Source organism: Amblyomma mixtum, chromosome 9 (assembly GCF_055824585.1).
Source record: "Amblyomma mixtum isolate Tamu chromosome 9, ASM5582458v1, whole genome shotgun sequence".
Taxonomy (NCBI): domain Eukaryota; kingdom Metazoa; phylum Arthropoda; class Arachnida; order Ixodida; family Ixodidae; genus Amblyomma; species Amblyomma mixtum.
The window spans coordinates 83,062,738-83,082,223 of record NC_143020.1 but is presented as its reverse complement, the minus strand read 5'-3'; the positions used below and the strand labels follow the sequence as shown (position 1 = coordinate 83,082,223).

General features: G+C 47.6%; 2 protein-coding genes and 1 pseudogene across 4 annotated transcripts in view; 1 reads left to right on the top strand and 2 right to left on the bottom strand.

The window, feature by feature from the left end:
* LOC149329894 (serine/threonine-protein phosphatase 2A 56 kDa regulatory subunit epsilon isoform-like) overlaps positions 1–17,220 on the bottom strand; it is a 41,046-nt gene extending 23,826 nt beyond the window's left edge. Inside the window, exons 1-2 of the mRNA XM_089560628.1 lie at positions 16,522–17,220; positions 999–1,195 (exon numbers count right to left, since the gene is read on the bottom strand). Coding sequence (XP_089416754.1) covers positions 999–1,195; positions 16,522–16,690 — 366 coding nt within the window. The 5' untranslated portion in view covers positions 16,691–17,220. The remainder of the gene's footprint in view (positions 1–998; positions 1,196–16,521) is intronic.
* LOC149329895 (U5 spliceosomal RNA) lies at positions 11,832–11,941 on the bottom strand (annotated as a pseudogene).
* A 243-nt stretch (positions 17,221–17,463) lies between the features above and the next one.
* Positions 17,464–19,486, top strand: part of LOC149329892 (endoplasmic reticulum membrane-associated RNA degradation protein-like) — a 39,885-nt gene continuing 37,862 nt past the window's right edge. For 2 of the 3 annotated variants that reach the window (XR_016285618.1, XM_089560625.1), the window contains exons 1-2: positions 17,464–17,718; positions 18,509–18,654. Coding sequence is in view for 1 of the 3 variants with exons in the window: in XM_089560625.1 (XP_089416751.1) it covers positions 17,577–17,718; positions 18,509–18,654 (288 nt within the window). In the remaining 2 variants the exon portion in view is untranslated. Of the gene's footprint in view, positions 17,719–18,005; positions 18,185–18,508; positions 18,655–19,486 lie in introns of those variants that run through there. The other variant, XR_016285619.1, reaches the window with a different exon arrangement.

Here is a 19,486-nt window from a genome sequence, read left to right as displayed (position 1 = left end):
TTGCGGCAACACTTATTTTATTTATGGTTCGCCAAGGTCGCCGTCAAGGTCAAGCATCACACAAACCGGTGAGCCGGTCTGACCTCACGAAGTAGTGGTTTCGCAACAAAAAATTGAGAATATCAAACTGGCCATTTTATTTACTGCGTCCGCCCTTAAACGCACACAGAGGGAATGTGGCTTGGCACTTGGGAGTCGCACTTTAGGCCATGCGGAGCTAAACGGGCAAGCAGAGCGTCTTCCGCAGTAAGGAAAATGGCGACATGCATTGAGCCGGATTTTTAAAAAGTAGATAAAGCAAGAACTGAAAACTGATTGTTCACGAAGTAAAACAAACAGAAACAAGGTTTAATTATTTTTTAAAGACGAAAAGAAATATATATAGTTTATATTAATAAGGTACTGTACACCAAGCCTGGCCAAGACGAGTTCCTAGCCTATACAAAATTCTGACAGCATGATCCACTTCTGATCGTGTTTCTTTGGTGTGTTTTCACTTGTTACAATAAAAAATAAAAAAATAAAAATAAAATAAAGAGTCAGTGTTACATTAAGTAGATTAAACCTGCAAGTGCTTTTATTACGCAGTATGCTACGTGCCTTTGAGGTTGCCACCAGCGAGGCTACACACTCGGTCAGCGAAGTCTGTCCCGCGAACGAACTGCAACACCAGAATGCGCTCTTCCGCGAGTAACACTCCACCTCCGTGGTCAATGTGGCTTTGGCAGAGTAAACTAGGAGCGAGTGATAACGGAGCAGGGTAATAACGCAATGTCAAGAATTAATTATTAAAAGCCTTCCTTGTGTTTCTCATTGCAAGCTGAAGTCTGCACGTACAAAATCCTTCCTTCCACCTCCGCTGGTCTTGAAATCCCAAAGGCAACGGAGTGAGCGCACAAGGCTCTCAAAAGGGTGCTTCTTCACACACACGTGCAGGTTTCTTAGCCTCCGCCGAGATCACCAGTGCACTAATGGCTACCCCAAAAACAACTACCCACCATGCGGATGATCTCCGGGTAGACGGGCTCTGTGAGCACCCCGCGTCCCGCAGTGACGTAGTCGACCAGCTCGTTGAGGGTGGCCCGCTTGACCTCCTTGCCCTTGATGTCGGCCACGGGGTCCATGAAGTCGAACACCACGCTGCATTGCCTCAACTTGCGGATCAGAAGCTCTTCCTGTTCCCCGGCACCAACATCTGCACACAGGGGAGGCACACGAACAACGGCACGGTCAGCACGGCCGACAGCATGTGCACAACAACTTAACAACAGTGGCCAGCAACGGTCAGGTAAGGGAAAGGTGCACAAAGGTAGGTGACCGTTTGCAGCCACGTTAACAGTCACCCCTTCCTGAAACATGCAATAATAGAGCCAGCAACCTACTCACCTTTCTCAGTCACCACAAAGGCCGATGAACCGTTTCACTTCTCACTCGCTGATAAGATTTAATTGCTTTGCACATTCCTGTGTTATCCAAAACTATTGCTACATATGTAATAGCTGTCACTGCATTTCCCCCGTTTCCTCTTCTCTTCCGTTTTGATGACTTCATGTTAACATCGTCCAATTTCAGTCTTTGCCCTCTGTAGCGTGCTATGCACTTATCTTTTTTTTTTTGGGGGGGGGGGGGGGGGGGGGGGTTAAAATAATAAACCCATAGCCACAAATGGCACACAGAAGTATATTATTAGTTTAGACAGTGCCACAAGAGTATCATGAAATGTGATCACATGCTCAATGAAATAATATAAAGTGGTTCCCTTACATGACCACAGCCTACAGCTTGCATAGTTAATGCACACACATATCTTGTGACCTAGCCTGCAGGTAGCATTGCTACATACCGTAGACTTCCACTATGTGATGTCAAAACAACACCCGGGAAGTTGCCAGCTGAAGTACAGTTTCTCTCTTCCTGGTATCGGAACAGCTATTGGGTTATCACGATGGCCAAAGCCCAACCAGGTCAATGCCACAGCCAAGCACATTAATTAACGCTCCTGCTGATATGTGTGTGCACACATGAATAACTGGTTCAGAAAGCAGTCGGCAACATGTGCTGCTCCGACCACATCCAGTCAGACCGTGCGCTCCTTGCAATTAGTGCCAACAAGCAGCCAAACAGGTTGAGAAAGCAGCATGGCTTACAGACCAAAGAAAGAAAAGAGGTAAGAGCACTACATCATTGTCTGTCACCCCCTTTTTGGCAGTGACACTGACTCAGCTTCGAGAACTGCGAAAGTGACACACCTCTCAAGTGTAGGCTAATGATGAGAGCAATCGTACTAGCGGCAATGCTGCTTTATTTAACTTGCATTCCAAAATGATTGTTTTTTTTTCATTCTTTTACAGTTACAGGCTGTTTGTCGCAGAGCATTGGCCCGGTAACCAAACAAGGCAACATTAAACAGATTAAATGTGGCCTGGGTGTAGTTATCCAACTTCGATCTTTATTTAACGACTGACTAAAAAAAGTAAAAAAAAAGTAAAGTAGTTTGGTCTCTGAGAATAAAAAATAAACACACACTATTAAGTGTACAGCAGTAGCCCACAATCAATGCAGTTGCCTTTTCATTGGATGATTTAAGTGCTTAAGCACGGCACCACAATTGCTCAGCAATCATCCCTTGACAAGTTTGTGCGCGAGAGAGAGAGACAGAGATCTTCTAATGAACAGAAACCGCATATAATGACAGCATTCCAAGAAGTAATTACAATAAAAAAGCCCCCCCCCCCCCAACACCACAAGGCAACATATATATACATCCAGCAACTACGTGGAGGTGCGAGCAAGCCACATGCAAACAAAACTGAATGTCACATCCTGTGCCACGACTACGGCAGTTAAAAAACAAAACAAATACGACTACACAAAGTAGAAAGACCTCCTGCCTATGTCACCGATGAGTGAAATACAAAGCAAGTGCAAGGCATCCATTCGATGCCAGAACTGTTTTTCCCCATCTAGGGCTACGTTGATCCGTCCACAGACAAATATTCGCTCAAAACTGCCACAGCCTCATATGAGCTCTACATGGCTCTGCAGACCCGGAACATCTTTCTGCTCATCCAATAAAAGGGGGCAATTAAAATTTTTCTCAGTGTCATGTGCCGTATGTGCAGCTTACGCCACACCTTCGCTGCCCTGCTGTTGAGAGGGAGGGGGGAAATGTTTGCAAAACACTTCCTTTTCCGGCTCGCTCCCTTCTTTTCACCTCTCCACAGTGCAGTGACTTTCACCTTCCCACACCCTCTCATCCAAACAGGAGAGAGAGGCGACACGCATCGACTGCCGTTACTCAATGTGCCCCTTCACCCCGCCCCAAGGCCAGGAGAGGCGTTGGGGTGTGCGACTACACTCGCCTCCCATCCACGGCGGGGAGCCGGACTTGGAGAGCGCATTGTGACAACTCAGCCGTGGATCGCTGACAGACAGCGGCACGCGACGGCAAACAAAGGCCGCCCGTCACAGAACCCAAAAGGGAAGCGGAACCGCCACTGATGGCGAGAGGATGCGCGTCGCGGGCGGCTCCTCGCCGGCGCGTCGCTCTCGAGAGCCAAGCGCGCCTCTCCTCGCCTTGGAGCGCAGGTGTTCGTGCCAACGATCCGTGTCGTGTCGAGACGCAGGAGAATGAAATCGAGCCTGACCCCCTCCCCACCCACGCGTCTCGAAGGAGCTGCTGCGAATGCCACTACGAATGAGGAGCAGTGCATCCCGTGCGTGTCCACATTACACTGCAGGGTTTTGAATCTTCATAGAGCTACGTCACAAGCTCTGAAAGACGTGTCCTTGTATAAAAACTCTGCATACCGTCAACCCTTTCTTTTTCGTTTCAGCACAGTCTAAAAACTCGGCCACGCAGGGGCTCTCGTATTCAGTCTACCAAAGAACAGTGCGGCCTTTCCTTTTCTTTTTAAAGACACTCCAACTCCACATTTTTCTTCTTCTGCCGGTTGAAACAGACAAAAAACAAACAAATAAAACAGACAATGCACATGCAAAGCAGGGGGTGACAGAACAAGATGGTCTGCAGACAGAAAGAAAGAGAGGAAGCACAGCTGTAGCTGCGAGTGAAAGAAAAAGAAGCGAAAGAAAGAAAAGGGTCAACCTGCCGCAGCTGTGAAAGAGGAGGGCTGTGCTGCACCTGCACCGGTACTTGCCCGACACAATGCCACATCCAAGCACTACCAGACACCCCCTTCACTTCCAGCAGCTCAAGGAGCCTGACAGTATGCTACAGTATTAAGAAAGTCACTTGTAACAGGCATTTACCAGAAGGCATTGTAAGAACTGTGAACTGGCTTTCATCAAGACAATAATTTATTTGATGCCGCAATCAAAACAAACAAAACAATTCACAAAGAAGTTTAAAAAAGAAAGAAACTGCATTTTCCGCTGTATAATACTTCAACCAGCACCACTGTGAAAGTTCGGGGAAAAATTATGCCAATCAGCTGCCCATAGGCACTGCCAAATACGCACGAGCGGAAGTGTGATTTTTTTTTTTTCCAGCCAACACCAGCAGCAATCCTACCTCTGTTTGCCACTTTTGATTGTCCAATTAAGATATTCCAATGAAAAGAGGACCCCCCCCCCCCCCCCTGCACATGTGCAAAATTTGCACTCTGGCATTGGGGGTGATTCAGTTCCAATTTGTGCTCGGGGCTCATTTTCTGCCACAGCCACCATCCCCGAAATGGCTCCGTGTTGAGTCTGCAATGCGTGCAAGCGCGGAGGCAGTCTGTCCTGCATTTCTGAAAGCCTGATGGACTAGGTGCCGTGGAGAACGAACATCGCGCTTCGCTGATCATCCATCTGGCAAAGTCCACCAAGCAAGCTGTGTGAACGGCTTGCTGTATAACCTACCACCGTAATGATCTCACTACTGTCAGCTTGATACAACGCAGGAAAACAAGGCATCCATAAAGTCCGTGGAACCAGGTGCCGAAGAAATTCCCCAGTCTGCTCGTGCAATTTACATCAATAGTTCAGACCCTTACTACTTGCACCAGTGAGAATAGTTAAAAAAAGAAAAAAAAAAAGGATTCGCGCCCTGTACACCAGAAAATATGGTACAGAGCCACTTCGCTCAGTCTTATCTCTGCTCACCTGCGTTCGCAGCCAACAGCCTAGTATTTTTTCTACCCCAAAACGAAGCGAGCGAGCGAATGGTAAGCGGAATCAGAACACCGACGACGAGGGAGAGGCCTAGTGGCCACACCAATCCTCAAGGTAAACCAAAGCAAGATGGAGAGGGAGAGAGATAAAGAAAAAAAAGAGGAAAAGGGCATCCGAGCCCCCACAACAAGCGGACGGCATCCCTACACACACTGTCAGCAGCCGGACGGAATAATACGCCTCTCCTACACAGCCTCTGCTCACCCAGCACAATCTTCTCCGTCGATCTAGATGCATGCACACGGTTCTTCTTTCCTTCCTTGTACTTGCACGCAAGGCGCTGCCACGCTTTACACGCTTGGTTTCCCGAGGTCATCAACGTTTATGATTGCCCGACATGCGGGGGATGATGATCGAGGAGCACAACACACTGGCTGCCCCAGAGAGAGCACAAGCACCGCCACCACAGCTGACTTAGAACTAAACGGGGAGCAGAAAAAAAAACCAAAAAAAAACAGGGACGGCAGCAAAAAGAAAAGGAAGAACCAAAGAGGGTTGCGTGACGAGGTAATAGGATTAACAATGCACGTCGTGGAAGGAGAACTCTTGAAGCCCCCCCCCCCCCCCCCCCCCCCATCCTGAGAAGGGAGAGTCAGAAGCTGTTTGTGCGTGTGTGCGCGCGCGTGTGTGTGAAACACTAGACATTCAAGAAAGCAAAATGTAGCCGAAAACCAAGCGACACCGGTGAGTCCTGCTCAGTTACAGCCTAAAGAGTTGAAAGGGAATGCAAGTTCGAGTGCTTTAAGCCGAGAGTGACACTGGTATAAGTAGCTAACTAACGCTGCACGAAAATGGACCCTCCCGAGCTTGTATCTACAGGCATGCACAATGCACTTATGGCAATACCACACGGCCTTCCAGGCTTCCATATCACTTCCAGCAGACTGAGCATTAAATGCGAACCGAGCATAAACAACGGCACGACAGTGCCTGTTTCGGGTGTGTGCTGTTCAACTATTCACTGGTTTGGCAGTTCACTCGCTTTCAGCAAACCTACCAGTCGAAATTCATGGGGCACTATCTCCTGATTACCGCCTTTCTTGAACGATGAACAGCGTATGTGAGGTGACCCAAAGCACCAGCTCCAGAGACCAAGGCAGCCGATTCCAGTGGCAAAAAACGGAAGACCAGAACACCCTCCTATCCACTTAAGGTCTCCTTCCAAGCACAAAACTGCCGCTGTCATTACAACACTGAACTATGGAGTAGTTAGTTAATTAGTTTATTGGGGTTTAACGTCCCAAAGCAACTCGGGCTATGGGGGATGCCGTAGTGAAGGGCTCCGGAAATTTCAACTGCCTGGGGTTCTTTAATGTGCACTGACATCTCGCACAGTACACGGGCCTCTGCCTCCATCGAAATTCGACCGCCGCGGCCAGGATTGAATCTGTGTCTTTCGGGTCAGCAGTAAAGCGCCATAACCACTGAGCCACCGCGGCAGTTTTACTGGAGAGGTATAGGAAAGGTCTCTGCCTTGCAGTGCGTGAAGTCAAGTTGCTGATGATGAAGGTGGAGTAAGCACGCATCCAGTGATGAAAACCGAAAACAACACTGGCTCAGTTCCTGTTGCCCTGCGAACGTTCAACCTGCCAAAGCACACAGATGAACAGCACGCATGTTCCAGTGGTGGTAAATGTCAGAAAAAAAAAGGAAAAAGAAGCAAGCAAGAAAGAAAAGACCACCCGCACTGGTACAGGTGCCCGGCTTGCCGCAGTGCTGTGCCTTGCACTTGCCAACAGTGCAGGTGATGCTGATTTCTCTCTTTCTTTTCACGGATAATGGAGCCTAAAAGGAGTCGATATGAGAGGCGAAATCAAAGGGACTCTGGTGCCGATTTTCACCATCCCATAGACCTCCCTCCAATCCTGCCAGTTTCCAAGGAATCATACTGCCATGGGGTTAAATGTACCCGACAACGAAAACAAGATGTGTACAGAGATTCTATTCCAGTAGCTCCACCAACATCTGCACTGTCAAAGAACTGAGGTACAAAGCAGGCGCGTTAAACATGTGCCAAAGCAAAAAAAAAAAAAAAAGCAAAGAGCAGAGGCAGCACCCTGGTTCTTTTGTTAACAGCGAAGAAGCAGTGGCCCGAATTAAAACAACAAAAATACAACTACACCAGTGCAGTGTCCACTCGCAACAAGCCCCCTCCCAAAGCCACTCAAATACTGGCACCACCTGAAGTCTGGGCCGCAGAACACAATCCCACCCATACAACGACAGCGAGGGACATTGTCGGCATAGTTAGAGAGCAAAGCGTGTTCCGGTGATTGGGAGCCGGTGCGACACTGGTGCAAGTACCCGTCCATGCCGGTGCAAAAAACAGTGCTCCCATCCACGTCCACCTCCGGATGTCGTCGCGCTGCCTCGCGTGGCGTAAAGTTTTCCCGCTCGGGAATATATATTTATATTCCCCCCGACCTTCTGCGAGCTGGCAAAAGGCAAAAGTGAATGCAGAAAGGGGGCCCACTCGGCACGAGACGACGCCGGCCCATTTGCTAAAACACCACAAGCGAATAACGAAAAAAAAAAGAAAAAGAGGACAAGAAGGAAAAAAAAAAAGCTGCGCGGCGCGCGCGCTCTTGCCACACGGTTGGGAATGCTTCTATTTTTGAGTACCCCGAGCAAACGCAGCCCCAAGAGAGAGCCCCTGAAGTAAGCCAGGGTCTGGCACATTCAGGCAGCAGCATCAAAAAGCTTGGGGGGAGGTGTCCCCCCCCCCTGCCCTCAACCTCTATCCACTCCGGTGATGAAAATCGAGAGTGACAGAATGGTAGAGAAAGATGCGGGGAGAAAAAGAAATAGCTGCAGGTAAACGTCAACATTTCTTGGCGTTGCAGCCAACTGTACCCGGCACTTTCTTGTTTTTGTTTTCAATGCCAAACAATTAACAACAACAACAAAAAGTCTACTGCAGTTAAGATCTCAGGGTTTAATCATCGCCTAGAAAACGAAGAGAAAATAATTTCGTTTGGCTACTTGGTAGGCATCCAATACTTCGAATAGTGCATGACTGCATGAATAAAAATGCCTCTTCTTTTTTGTTTGTTTTACACAAACAAAAAAAATGACATGCCCAAATTTAAACTGTGTTCCAGAGTTCCTGGGTTCAATCTGCGTAGCATGATTGTTCATTTGGTTAAGTGCTAATACATCAACTCCTGTTTTATGAATTGCTCTCCACCCTTTTTGTTATTTGATGACTGGTCGTCTACTGTGCTGATACCCCTTTTTCGTTGCTGATACCCCCTTTTGATTTCTGTGTATTCTGTTCGGTTACAGACATTGCTTATATTGATGTTTTTGTTCATCTATGACTTGATGTTCAATTTAGTTCTTCATTTTATGTTCTTAATGACTTGATAACTTGATGTTCAATTTAGTTCCTCGTTTTCTGTCACTGCCGTCTGAACAGGAGAGGAGAACTCCGTCAAGCGGATAGCCGCTTTTTTTCTCCCCTCCTCCATCAAATTGTATTTGATTTGGTGGAAATAAAGCATTATTATTATTATTATTATTATTAAACCCGAGCGTGGTGGCCGCGTTTCGATGCAGGCGGAAAGCAAAAGGCACTCGTGTGCTGTGCGGTGTCAGTGTAGTTAAAGATCCCCAGGTGTTCGAAATCATTCCGGAGACCTCCACAATGGCACCTCTCTCTCTCTTTCTTCTTTCACTCCCACCTTCCTCCCTTCCCTTACGGCGCTGTTCGGGTATCCACAGAGATGTGAGACAATTACTGCGGCATTTCCTTTCACTAACAAAAAAAATAATAACGATAAAACATAAATCAAATTTCACCTATGGTTACAGGCACGAAACACAGACACAAGGAAGGTAGACGGGACTGAGTACCATAACTGTGTACCGTAAAAATTCCACCTCTTGGACCTTTCGGTGCAAATTTCAGCACCAGGTTTTTTCAAGAAAATTGTGCTTTCTTACATCACAGTGTTTTTGCTAGAGCAGCACAAGAAAAAGCACCTGTCATCCTTAGCATGCAATGCGAAGAATAGGGGGACTGCACTTTACACTCTGCTACCAAGCTGCTCTATTCCTAGCACTGGACCACGCTGCACGTAAAGACGTAACAGATCGGAAGTAACTATCTCACAATGCCATCTGATTCTACGAATGAACGCCCTGTAAACACACAAGAAAAGCGGAATCAGCTGCAGAGGTCTGCTGCACAAGTTAACGATTTTAAGCTGCGGGGGTTTTGATGTCCCGAAGTGACACACGGACTACGAGAGACGCCGTAGTGGACAGCTCCAGATTAATTCAGACCACCTGGAGATCCTCGACACACATTGATGTGACCCAACAAATGGGCGTTTCCGTATTTCAACCTCCACCAAAATACGACCGCCACAGCGGGGTAGACTCAATGACCTTGAGATCAACAGCCAAACGCCCAAAGAGCCAAAGACACTGAGCCATCTCACTGGGCATATCGGCCGCACTAGTGACGAGATTATCTATCCAGAAGCAATGACTGCCTGGGTTGCCAAAAAAAAAAGGCTGAATCCTTTGAAACTGTCAGGTACAGACAAAGGACAGACCAATAACTAGTCAATCTCAAACGCAATGAAACAAGCAACGCTGCTCCCCCCCTCAGCTGCAGTAGAAACAACGGAGTAAAAATAAACCTCCTTCAGACACCTGAGCTAAAACGACTAAAGATTTCCGTTACACAAATAGGAGTAATGGTAAAAGGAGAGAAACTGCCCGCCCACTTTCAGCAGCACTGATCTTGCACACAGACGCGCCACACACCGGTTACGAAAACACCCTCAAAATCAACCAAACCATCACATGAATTCAGACAGGAAGACGGAACAGCCACACAACACATGGCGAATTCATCCCCCCAACGGAGCTCCCGCAATAGACGCTGCAGGTGAAGCGCACCGTGCTGAGTAGACGGCCCCCCCTCTTAGCCCAGACCGCTTCATTCAATATGTAGGCATCCCCCAGTAAAGATAGGACACCCATGCGAGCACGACAATCTTATCGCCGCACTCGCTAAAGCAGCGTCATTTCGTGCTCCCCCCCTCCCAGACAGACGCGACTCATCCCAGGAGTGCCAACCGAGAGGACATCAACCGCTGAACTAACAATGGCACACATATATATTTTGCAATAAGCACAAGGGCACGTCTGTCACAGAATCATGCAGCAGGTTTCGTGGAACTGCCCCCGCGAGGAACGATACGGCCCTCAGGCAGAGCAAAACGACAGCGTCTTCTGGCAAGCTGTTAGTCTTGAGTATAAGTCGGCAGCGAAAAGCTTTTTTGTGGATTTGATGAGAGCCTCTCTGTTACTGAAACAGATTTAATCAGTAACAAGTAAGAAAGTAAGTTTCCGATACGTTGCCAGGAAGCTATAAAAAAAATAAAAAACCCCTCAGCCCAGATCTGACCTAGGCCATGGCGCATGTGTCGTTATACCCGACAGAAAAAATGGGAAGCAGACACATGTGCCGTCACGTGCTTCAAAGGCTGCATCCCAACATAAAATAAAAACTAGCGTACATAACATCAATTCGCAAAAACTAGAATATCTGTCATCCAATTGGCATCCATCACAAGCGTACCTTGCTACTGACCTTGAATCTGTACAGAATCGTGCAGTCTGATTCATAACATCTTGCTATTTAAGAAAATCCACTCGCCTGCCATTATGTCGTTCATGTCACACAGCGTCATATCTTCCGTTTTGTCTTCATTTCTGTTATCACCCCCCGCACAGGACATCAAGCCGTCTGAGCCATGACCAATAAATAGCATTGCATGCATCAACTGTCACACCTTAGCACTAAAGACTTCATTTTTTACAGATGCAACAGAACTACGAAACGCGCTGCCAAATACTATCATATCATGCACTGACCACAAATCATTCCAGGAAAAACTAAACAAACATTTTTCATGAGGGCAGTCTTTTCTGCCATATTCATCTTGGCACTTCAAACTGCTGATTGCTGTTACTTTTCTTTTCGATGTCTTGCCCTTTGCGCTGTGTTTGCTCTTGTATTAAGTGTTTGTTCCATATATATATTCAGCTTTTACCCGATCCCGTGCATATCACTTGGCTTTGGAAACCTCTCACATCACTTAACTGCTGTACACTGTCATCTTTTCTTATTGCTGTCCTTAACCCAATTCCTCTTTTTCTGTTTTGATGTGTTCTTGTTCTTGTTGGCACAAAAATCTTCTGAGTCTGCTCCCAGCTTATGTACTGCCCTCGGGCCTTTACGGGAAAAATAAATGAAATAACTGGAAGGTCAGAAAGTATGCGTGCACAAACTAAAGTGTCCAGGATCACCTAGTTGAAAGTGATCCTGAAAGTGAAATCTTTTGCAAAAGCCAATACACTCTGCAAGCCAGAAGGCGCTCACAGCCACAAATGAAACAGAGTATGGGATGAGACTAGTCGGTGCGACTGCCCTAATACACGACAGGAGGGGAGCACTGGCAGATAACTGTCCTCAGATTGTCTGCCTCCACGTAGACTTCCATGCACAATAAGATACAAAAGAAACATCAAGGACACCCACACTAAATTGGTGTTTGAGGAAAGGAAATGGCGCAGTATCTGTCTCACATATCTCGGCGGACACCTGAACCGCGCCGTAAGGGAAGGGAGGAAGGCAGGAATGAAAGAAGAGAGTATGATAGTCACATTGGCGTGCCCCTTCCCACGGTAACCTTTAGTAAAAGGCAAAAGATCAATACGTGGAAGTGAGAAGAGGCCTGGCTACCATTTGCTCAGCATAAAAAAAAAAAAAAATTCATGGCAAGAAAAATGGAATTAAAAATAGAACCCCCCCCCCCCCCCCCCCCCCACTCAATTCAAACCCACGATGTCAGTAACAGAAAGGTCTATGTGACCACTATTTTGAAATGAACCTTGATGTAGCTTAGCCCGACAGAGCTTAGTCCACATCCCTTCGAGAAACTTGGGCAGGGCACAAACCTGGGATGCTGCACAGCTCCCGTCAATAATGCGAGTTAAGACAATCTCCCAGTGACTGACGACCGGCCTGACAGTCTTGAAGAGGAAGTGATCGAGCTGTAGAAAGGTCCTGGTTAAAAAGAATACCTAGGAGGTATACAGCTATTTGGGAACCTGAAGCTGCCAGAAACAAATATTTTCAGGGAATCCTACAAGGAGAAACAGACCCCGAATTGAAAAAAAAAAAAAAAAAGACGAGCCATGTGGGCTTGCAATTTCACTCTCATTCAAAGTTACTCCATGTTTGCCCTAAGGCACTGAACCCACATTTGTCCTACACACGGTTGCCAAATAAGCCTTGCTCGCCACATGTTTGGCGCACACTGGTTAGCTCAGTTTTAGCTCAGTTTATCAAACGAGTGCTTTAGACTAACGACAACCTTAGTCTAAATGGTTGGGTACATTCTAGTTGGTGTGATGGTTTGGTTTGGTTTATGGGGTTTAACGTCCCAAAGCGACTAAGGCTATGAGAGACGCCGTAGTGGAGGGCTCCGGAAATTTTGACCACCTGGGGTTCTTTAACGTGCACTGACCATCTGACGCTTGAAACACTACAAAAAAAATCTGGCAAACATTGTGTGTGTGTGGAAGCGTGCCAACTACTGCACCTTGCCAGACGTGGAGGTGTTGCTCCTTGGGAAGAAATGCTCCGGGCCTCAACTGATATCAGTCCAAGAGATATAAAAGATTACTGGAGAGGCAAATGATAAGGGCAAAAGACTATGGCCACACTACCAGAGGGCTGACTTTACTACAGTGTTGGATACTTTCATTCATTCAATCACCATCCTTGATTACAAGTAAAATAACAGTTCCTAGCTATGCTTCAGTGTTTGTGATTGGTCGTGCTCCTGGGTTCATGTCCGCTGTGTGTTCCGAAGTTGTGTAAGCGCTCGCAGCTGATCAAAATGGCCCTGTAGCCTCGATCTCCAGAATGCCACCAATTTTCTTTCAGATATAAAAGACTGCAGCTAACCACTAGTCAGCTGTAGTTTGCCACCTGAAAACCACAATCACAGACACGAGGCGCGCAAAACGCCCGAGCGGATCAGCAAAAAAAAAAAACGTAGCCAAACCACCACACACGTGGACACTTTCATCTGGCGTTATTAGCTAACAAGCGCTGAACCGTACAGCGGAATTGCAGCAGTTGGCAATGACTCGCGAGCACACAACGCACGAAGCCCGGACTGGGTTGCATTAACTTCCTGCTCGCATCGTGGTGCAGCCACAAATTATGCGACCCAATGGGCCATTGAGCCGACTTCCGGACAGGACACACCCACTTTGATTGCCAGTCACCTGGCGGCCGCAGCCTGAACGACCTTGCCCCGTGCAACGAAAAAGCTGTCCCCTCCGCAGTTCCATGTTTACAAACACACGCGCGCAAAATTTTTCATGCATTTCAAGCATCAGATACCACACAAATTAGCCTGCACCTAGCCATCGTTGCTCTAAGGCTCTTCCTTTTTAAACCGAGCTAAAGGGTGTCAACCAACTAGTGGAAGAGCGACATTTGTTGACAACCGAAAGCAGGGCCATTGATGGGCAAGGCTTGTTCATTTCAGCGAACGAGCCTCCGAAATTTCAGACAAAGAAGGACAGAAGAAACAGAACACTGAACCTTGCACTTTCCTGAAGTGCCAAACACCAACAGCAATGACACTTAGTTAAATTTGACAGCCCCAGTTTAGTTCTTGATGTAGTGGCAGCTCTTTTGTGGACCAGCAGTGCACAGACAATGATGTGCTGACATTTTCAGCTCATGCTGGCAGCCCTATCAATCATTATAGTAACCTTCCCTGCAGTCTCTCCTCTGGTGCACTGAGTACAGCATGCACTAACTCTATACCCTCCCTTTCAAGAGAAAGAAAGAAAGAAAGAAAGAAAGAACTGAAAAAGTATGTGAAAGAAAAACCAAGTTTGATTTGAAATGTTCGGACCACACATGATGTGACCGCAAGTCAAATGGGACACACTGAAATCATATCAGCCACCTACCGTTTCCATATATACACACAACGATCTTCCTCCAACCACTGAAACGACGCCTATGTCAAGAGTTCACCTACCACACAAAACTAAAAGAAACATTTCAGAACCCTCGGAGTAACAGTTGCTTCTGCACCTTGAAAACCAGGAACCGGTCCTACCGACAAGTTTCCGCATTTTCGTGCTCAATCAATCTGCACCCATGATTATTCCAACTCGAAAACACGCAACACAAAACAGCAAGGCAGATGAATCATCAAGCAAACAATTGGCGAGAGCCAAGACTGCACTCGCATCAGGTACAAACTGTCAACCGACAGCATAGCACAAGTTACATTTCCTTGCACCCTTATGTTTTTCCATCCTACACCATTCAGGACACGTGCAAACCACACACGCGCTCACACAAAGCCCCCGTTCTGTGCCTAGTCGCACAGAAACGTTTACAAACTGAAGTGGCCACAGCATCCCGTAGTTGCTCACCGGCTACCAATACCCGAATTCCTGACGTGTCGAAAACACCTGTGGTTAAACGTGACAAGCAAGCAGCATCGAGAGGAGACAATGCGTGTTCTTTCACAAAACAGCTGGAAAACACCACGCAGCCTTTTTTCTTTCTTTCCTTCTTCTATCTTCCAAAGAACTGCAATACCCCCTCCACCACCTCTATAAAATATTTCTTTGCTTCTTTTCACCTTTCGCGGTAGACAGGCGAAGCAGCGATCCCAGAGGGGCGCCGCGCGATCCCGCGTATCCCTTGCACTTGAGCTCTATCATGAGCACGACGCCGACGACTTTCGGTGACTACGCGCGCTCGAGGTCGCGACACTCAACGGGCCAATTCGTTGACGTTCGCCGTCGAAAACGCCATGCTCGCGACTCGAACGGCGTGTCGATCCCGTGGTTTCTCCAAAGCGGGCGGCGGGAACACACACACACACGAGTAGACAGACCAGGGAGGACCAGGTACACGCGCGGGCCACAAGCTTCAGAAACCACAAGGATTATTGTGTATTTGACTTTGTTTCTCTTTTTCCTTTCCCCTCGCGTCGCTTCCAACGCACTTCTCCCGTGGAACGGCATAGAGAAGACCGTTTTCGTCGGCGACGCGCGTAGGAAGGCCGTCGGTACGTGGGTAGGTCGTCTTGGCGAACCACGCCTCCGAGGTACAGCGCGTGTGGCCGTTATTAAACGAACATGCGGAGAGAGCTTTTGGAGGCTGGTGCTAGCAAACAAGCGCTGGTGGGATCGGAAGAGGCGGGGGAGGCCCAGAGGTTGAATGGAAAGAGGGTTTTAGGCGAGTGGGATTCGAACCCGCACCCAAAACGACGACGGCGGCGCAGAGGCAAGCCTCCGGCAGTTCTTCCGTTTTCCTGGCTCGGTAAGTGAATATGCGCGCGTATACGATCTGTCAGATGACATTTTCTGTGTCCCCCCACCCCTCACCAACGCGACGACTCCGACGAAACCGCGACGATAGAAAAAACAAAAAACAAACACTCGACGTGGAAGGAATGCGATAGCAGTGTGCATGCCCATAATAGTTTAATAAGACATAACCCTCCTTCCCCGCTCACCCATCACCCCCGAGGCATTTTCTATCAATACATCACCCAGCTCGATCAATGATGCTGATCGATGCTGCTGTCTGCTTAGCTTGACACCGGTAGCCACAGGGCACGCAAAACAAAAACAAGGCAGAAAAATTGCAATTAACCTTTCCCGTTTTCTTTCATTCTACCCCGAGGCTACCTACGAGCTACGTCCGAACCGACCTGCGAGCGACAATACTCTCTCTTTCGGAGCTCACGAAGGGGACAAATTCGGGCGTTCTTTCGCTTCCGCTGCTACTAACGCCTCGGTCAGCATCGTAAAAGCGCCCGGCGTTTCGGGGGGTTTGACTTTAGGTTTAGCGATGCGAGGGAGTGGATGTGGAGGGGGGGAGGCGCGCGGGTCCGAGATCAATTCTAGCTTAGGCTTCATACCCTTCGAACCGCGCAAAGGTAGATGCACGCGACCTGCTCGGGAAACCCGACGAAAAGACGCAATAAACAGAAAACGACAGCGCCCTTCAAAATACACACGCGGCTCGGCACACATTTTTTTTTTTTACTACATCCACAACACCGGCTCGGAAGGTTTGTAGCTCGCGACCTTCCCAAAGGCAAGCGCACGACGCAGGAGGGGTGATCGCGAGAGCGCTAACTAGTCGACCGCTGTCTGCACGATTAGACTCACAGTTGGAATGCACGGTGACCGCGAATGCGTAGTCTCTCCAGTTTTCCTGGAGACAGGGTATCTCGGAAAAGGAAGCAAAAAATCATTTCTCCTCACCTCGTAACAATGGCAGGGGCTGTAGTTCGACGTCGTTGGCAGACCGGTAGCGCGACGATCCCTGCGACTTGCGCTGTTTCCGTTTGAGCGAGCCCTTCTTGAAAGGGTCGATTTTGTCGACGAATGTCGCCGACGATGAGACCGGATGCGATCCGGAGTGAGCCGACATGCCTGGCGGGTTTTCGCGCACGATATTAACGACGAGAGAGAAGAAAAAAGCACTCGGAAACCGCGGCGGCTTCGGGGCTGGGCCGGGCTACTTTTCACCGTCGGCTCGCTTTTGGGCCCCGGCGCGGTTCTCGGCGTCTCAGACGCGCGCCCACAGCGTGCCGGCGCGGCGTCCCGGTGCGAGCTTCGGATCCATGCCGTCGCCGGCCGCAGGGGTTCGCAATAAACAAGCAGCGATTAGGCCTAAACGGCGTCGATCATCTCTCGGCTCTTAGGCCTAACATCGCCGCATCGGTAGTGCGTCCATACGTGAATATCCGTGCCGCGCCGGGCGCGCAGACGTCGCTGGGGCTCCTAGGCGTGCTTCCTACATGACGGCCGCCGGTCTTGCTGCCCCGACGGCTTCGACGCGCACATGGAAACGAACGGTTTGGAAACAAACCCTATCACATACACTTTCGCCAAACGAGCAGACACCTAAGATTTTACATGGACGCGTTCGGCAAAATTCGGCGAGCTTTCGGCTGTTCGGCTTCGAGCCGGGTTGGCCGCCTTGCACAAGACGTCGATATTCAACATCCATCCGCTAGTGACACTACTGCAAAGTTACTTAAATATACTGTATAAAATAAAAACACTTATACTACATCTAGGTACAACATTTGCTAAAACTTATGTACAATATTTATGCTACAATTTACTTACAAAAATTTTTGAAATCTGATGCGAAACTTACACTTTACCGAATTAGCATTAAACGCGCAGTGCCCGAAAGCGCCCTGATGCGGTTAAATCGGGATTACATGTTGCATGCTGTCATAAACCGAAACCAAGCGCCAAGCTGTCGTGATGTGTGTGTGTTTTTTTTTTTTTCACTGTAGCGAAGAATGAACGTTGCAACATGCCTCTCCTCAAACGTTCGGAGAATGATATGCGAAACGGGGGTGTCCGAAGAGCTGGAGAATGTCGTGACCACCGCCCTTACGATTGACACGTCGCAGCTACGAATCATTCTTGACTCTTGTGACGGTGTGTGTTGCTCATTTGGCTCCTGTAAATTTGCCTTTGGGAACATAATGCAAGTCTTGATTCAGTTTCTGCAAACGTTAGGTGACTGACGTTACGAAGTTATGAAACCCTTTGACGCAAAAACACGTCACCAAGTTATTTTCCCATCGTCAAATGGCATGCACATACCCCACGTTGGGAAGTCTGCCAAGAATCGGGGTGGAGAGAAATCTAATCAGCGGGTAAATATTTTTGGAAAGAAAAGAACGCGGAAAACACAAGCAATTGAGCACAGTCAGACCATTAAAGGAACTAGGCAAAAGACGTGAAGAACGTGTTAAACTGTACTTTACAATTGACTTATCATACCAATCTACCATATGTAGTTGGCGGTTAATTTGTGCGACACGATGTTGAGAAAACGTACAAACATGGAGATGAGACGCAGGAAGACTCAGCATGCTGCCATCTCCTTTTTTTTTTTTCGGTGTGTGTTGCTTCCGTAGCACTCTTAATTCCTGCAGAATTTGTGCAGCTTTTCATGTTGCTTGATGGCTATTTGATCTTAGACGGACTCTTTGTTTCGTAGACTTACTCTGAGCCGTGTGTCTGTTGTGAATGTGTTTGAAGACTTTCTGGCCCAAGCTATACTGATCAAAATGTGTTGGATGTATTGTGTATGTGTCGGATGTTTCGGGAATGTCACATAATTTGATACTTCATTTTTATTGGATATTTATAGATATTTTTTCCTTTGGCTCAATCCAGAATTGTTCATAGCGGGCTTAAAATCTTGAAATTTTCTTTGAAGGCGGAGACATCGACGAGTCATGGCACTGCCGTGCATTGAAACGTCTATCGCCAGCCATTCACTGCATCAAGAATGTTTTTGCCGAGCTACCTCTCAACAGCTTTCAGAAAAAGGTGGAGTTCTTGCGGTGGACCGGTGCAGAGGAGGTATGGTGCGGTGTCTATAACCGCTTTTGGTGGCTGCAATTCGGGGCTATGCATTATTTGTGTCAATTTAAATTGGACATGAATGCCTTTCTCTCCATTTCTGCACTCTATGTCGAGTGTATTTGCTCAGTAAGGACCAGGAGGTAAAGCTCAGCAACTAATTAAACCAATTTAAAAGGTTATAAAATTGTTATCACAGATTGTTTGACTATAACATAGTTATTCATTGGGAAGGAGGTTCTTCACCATGGACTATTTGCCTCGTGAATGTTGCATGCCAGAAAAGCTCATCCCATTGCCTGGTGCTAGTTATACTTTAGTTAAACAGGTAGGGTAACCATGGCTAAGTGCCCCTTTTGTTAGCTGGATTCAGCCATAGTTAAGGCTGCCTGAATTAATAACTAACGTTTCACAAGTTGCAGTAACGATGGATAGTGAGTTACCCACGGTTAAGTTTGCTGTGGAGTTATGCTCAAACACAATTACCTATAGCCGCAATTTTGTTAACCATTGTTACGGCTTTCCATGCGTGAAACGTTTGGGATAAAAACATTTTTGGTGCGTCCCTTGTTCCCCCGAGAAGTGTTAGTACTTATGGCTAAGCATTGCTTTTTAATACTCTAAAAAATAAAACTGCAATTAATATTGAAGTTTACGTAAATGACCTCGCTTACATGTCTGCCCCTGCAGACAACATAATGAAAATAAGAGAATGGTATTGCTGACTGAATGTTTTAAAATTTTCCTTTTTCACCCGCCGGATGCATGAGTGGAATTGTTGGCCAGATCTAACTGTCTCTGTGCCTTCTTTGTCCTTTTTCACAATGTTAAA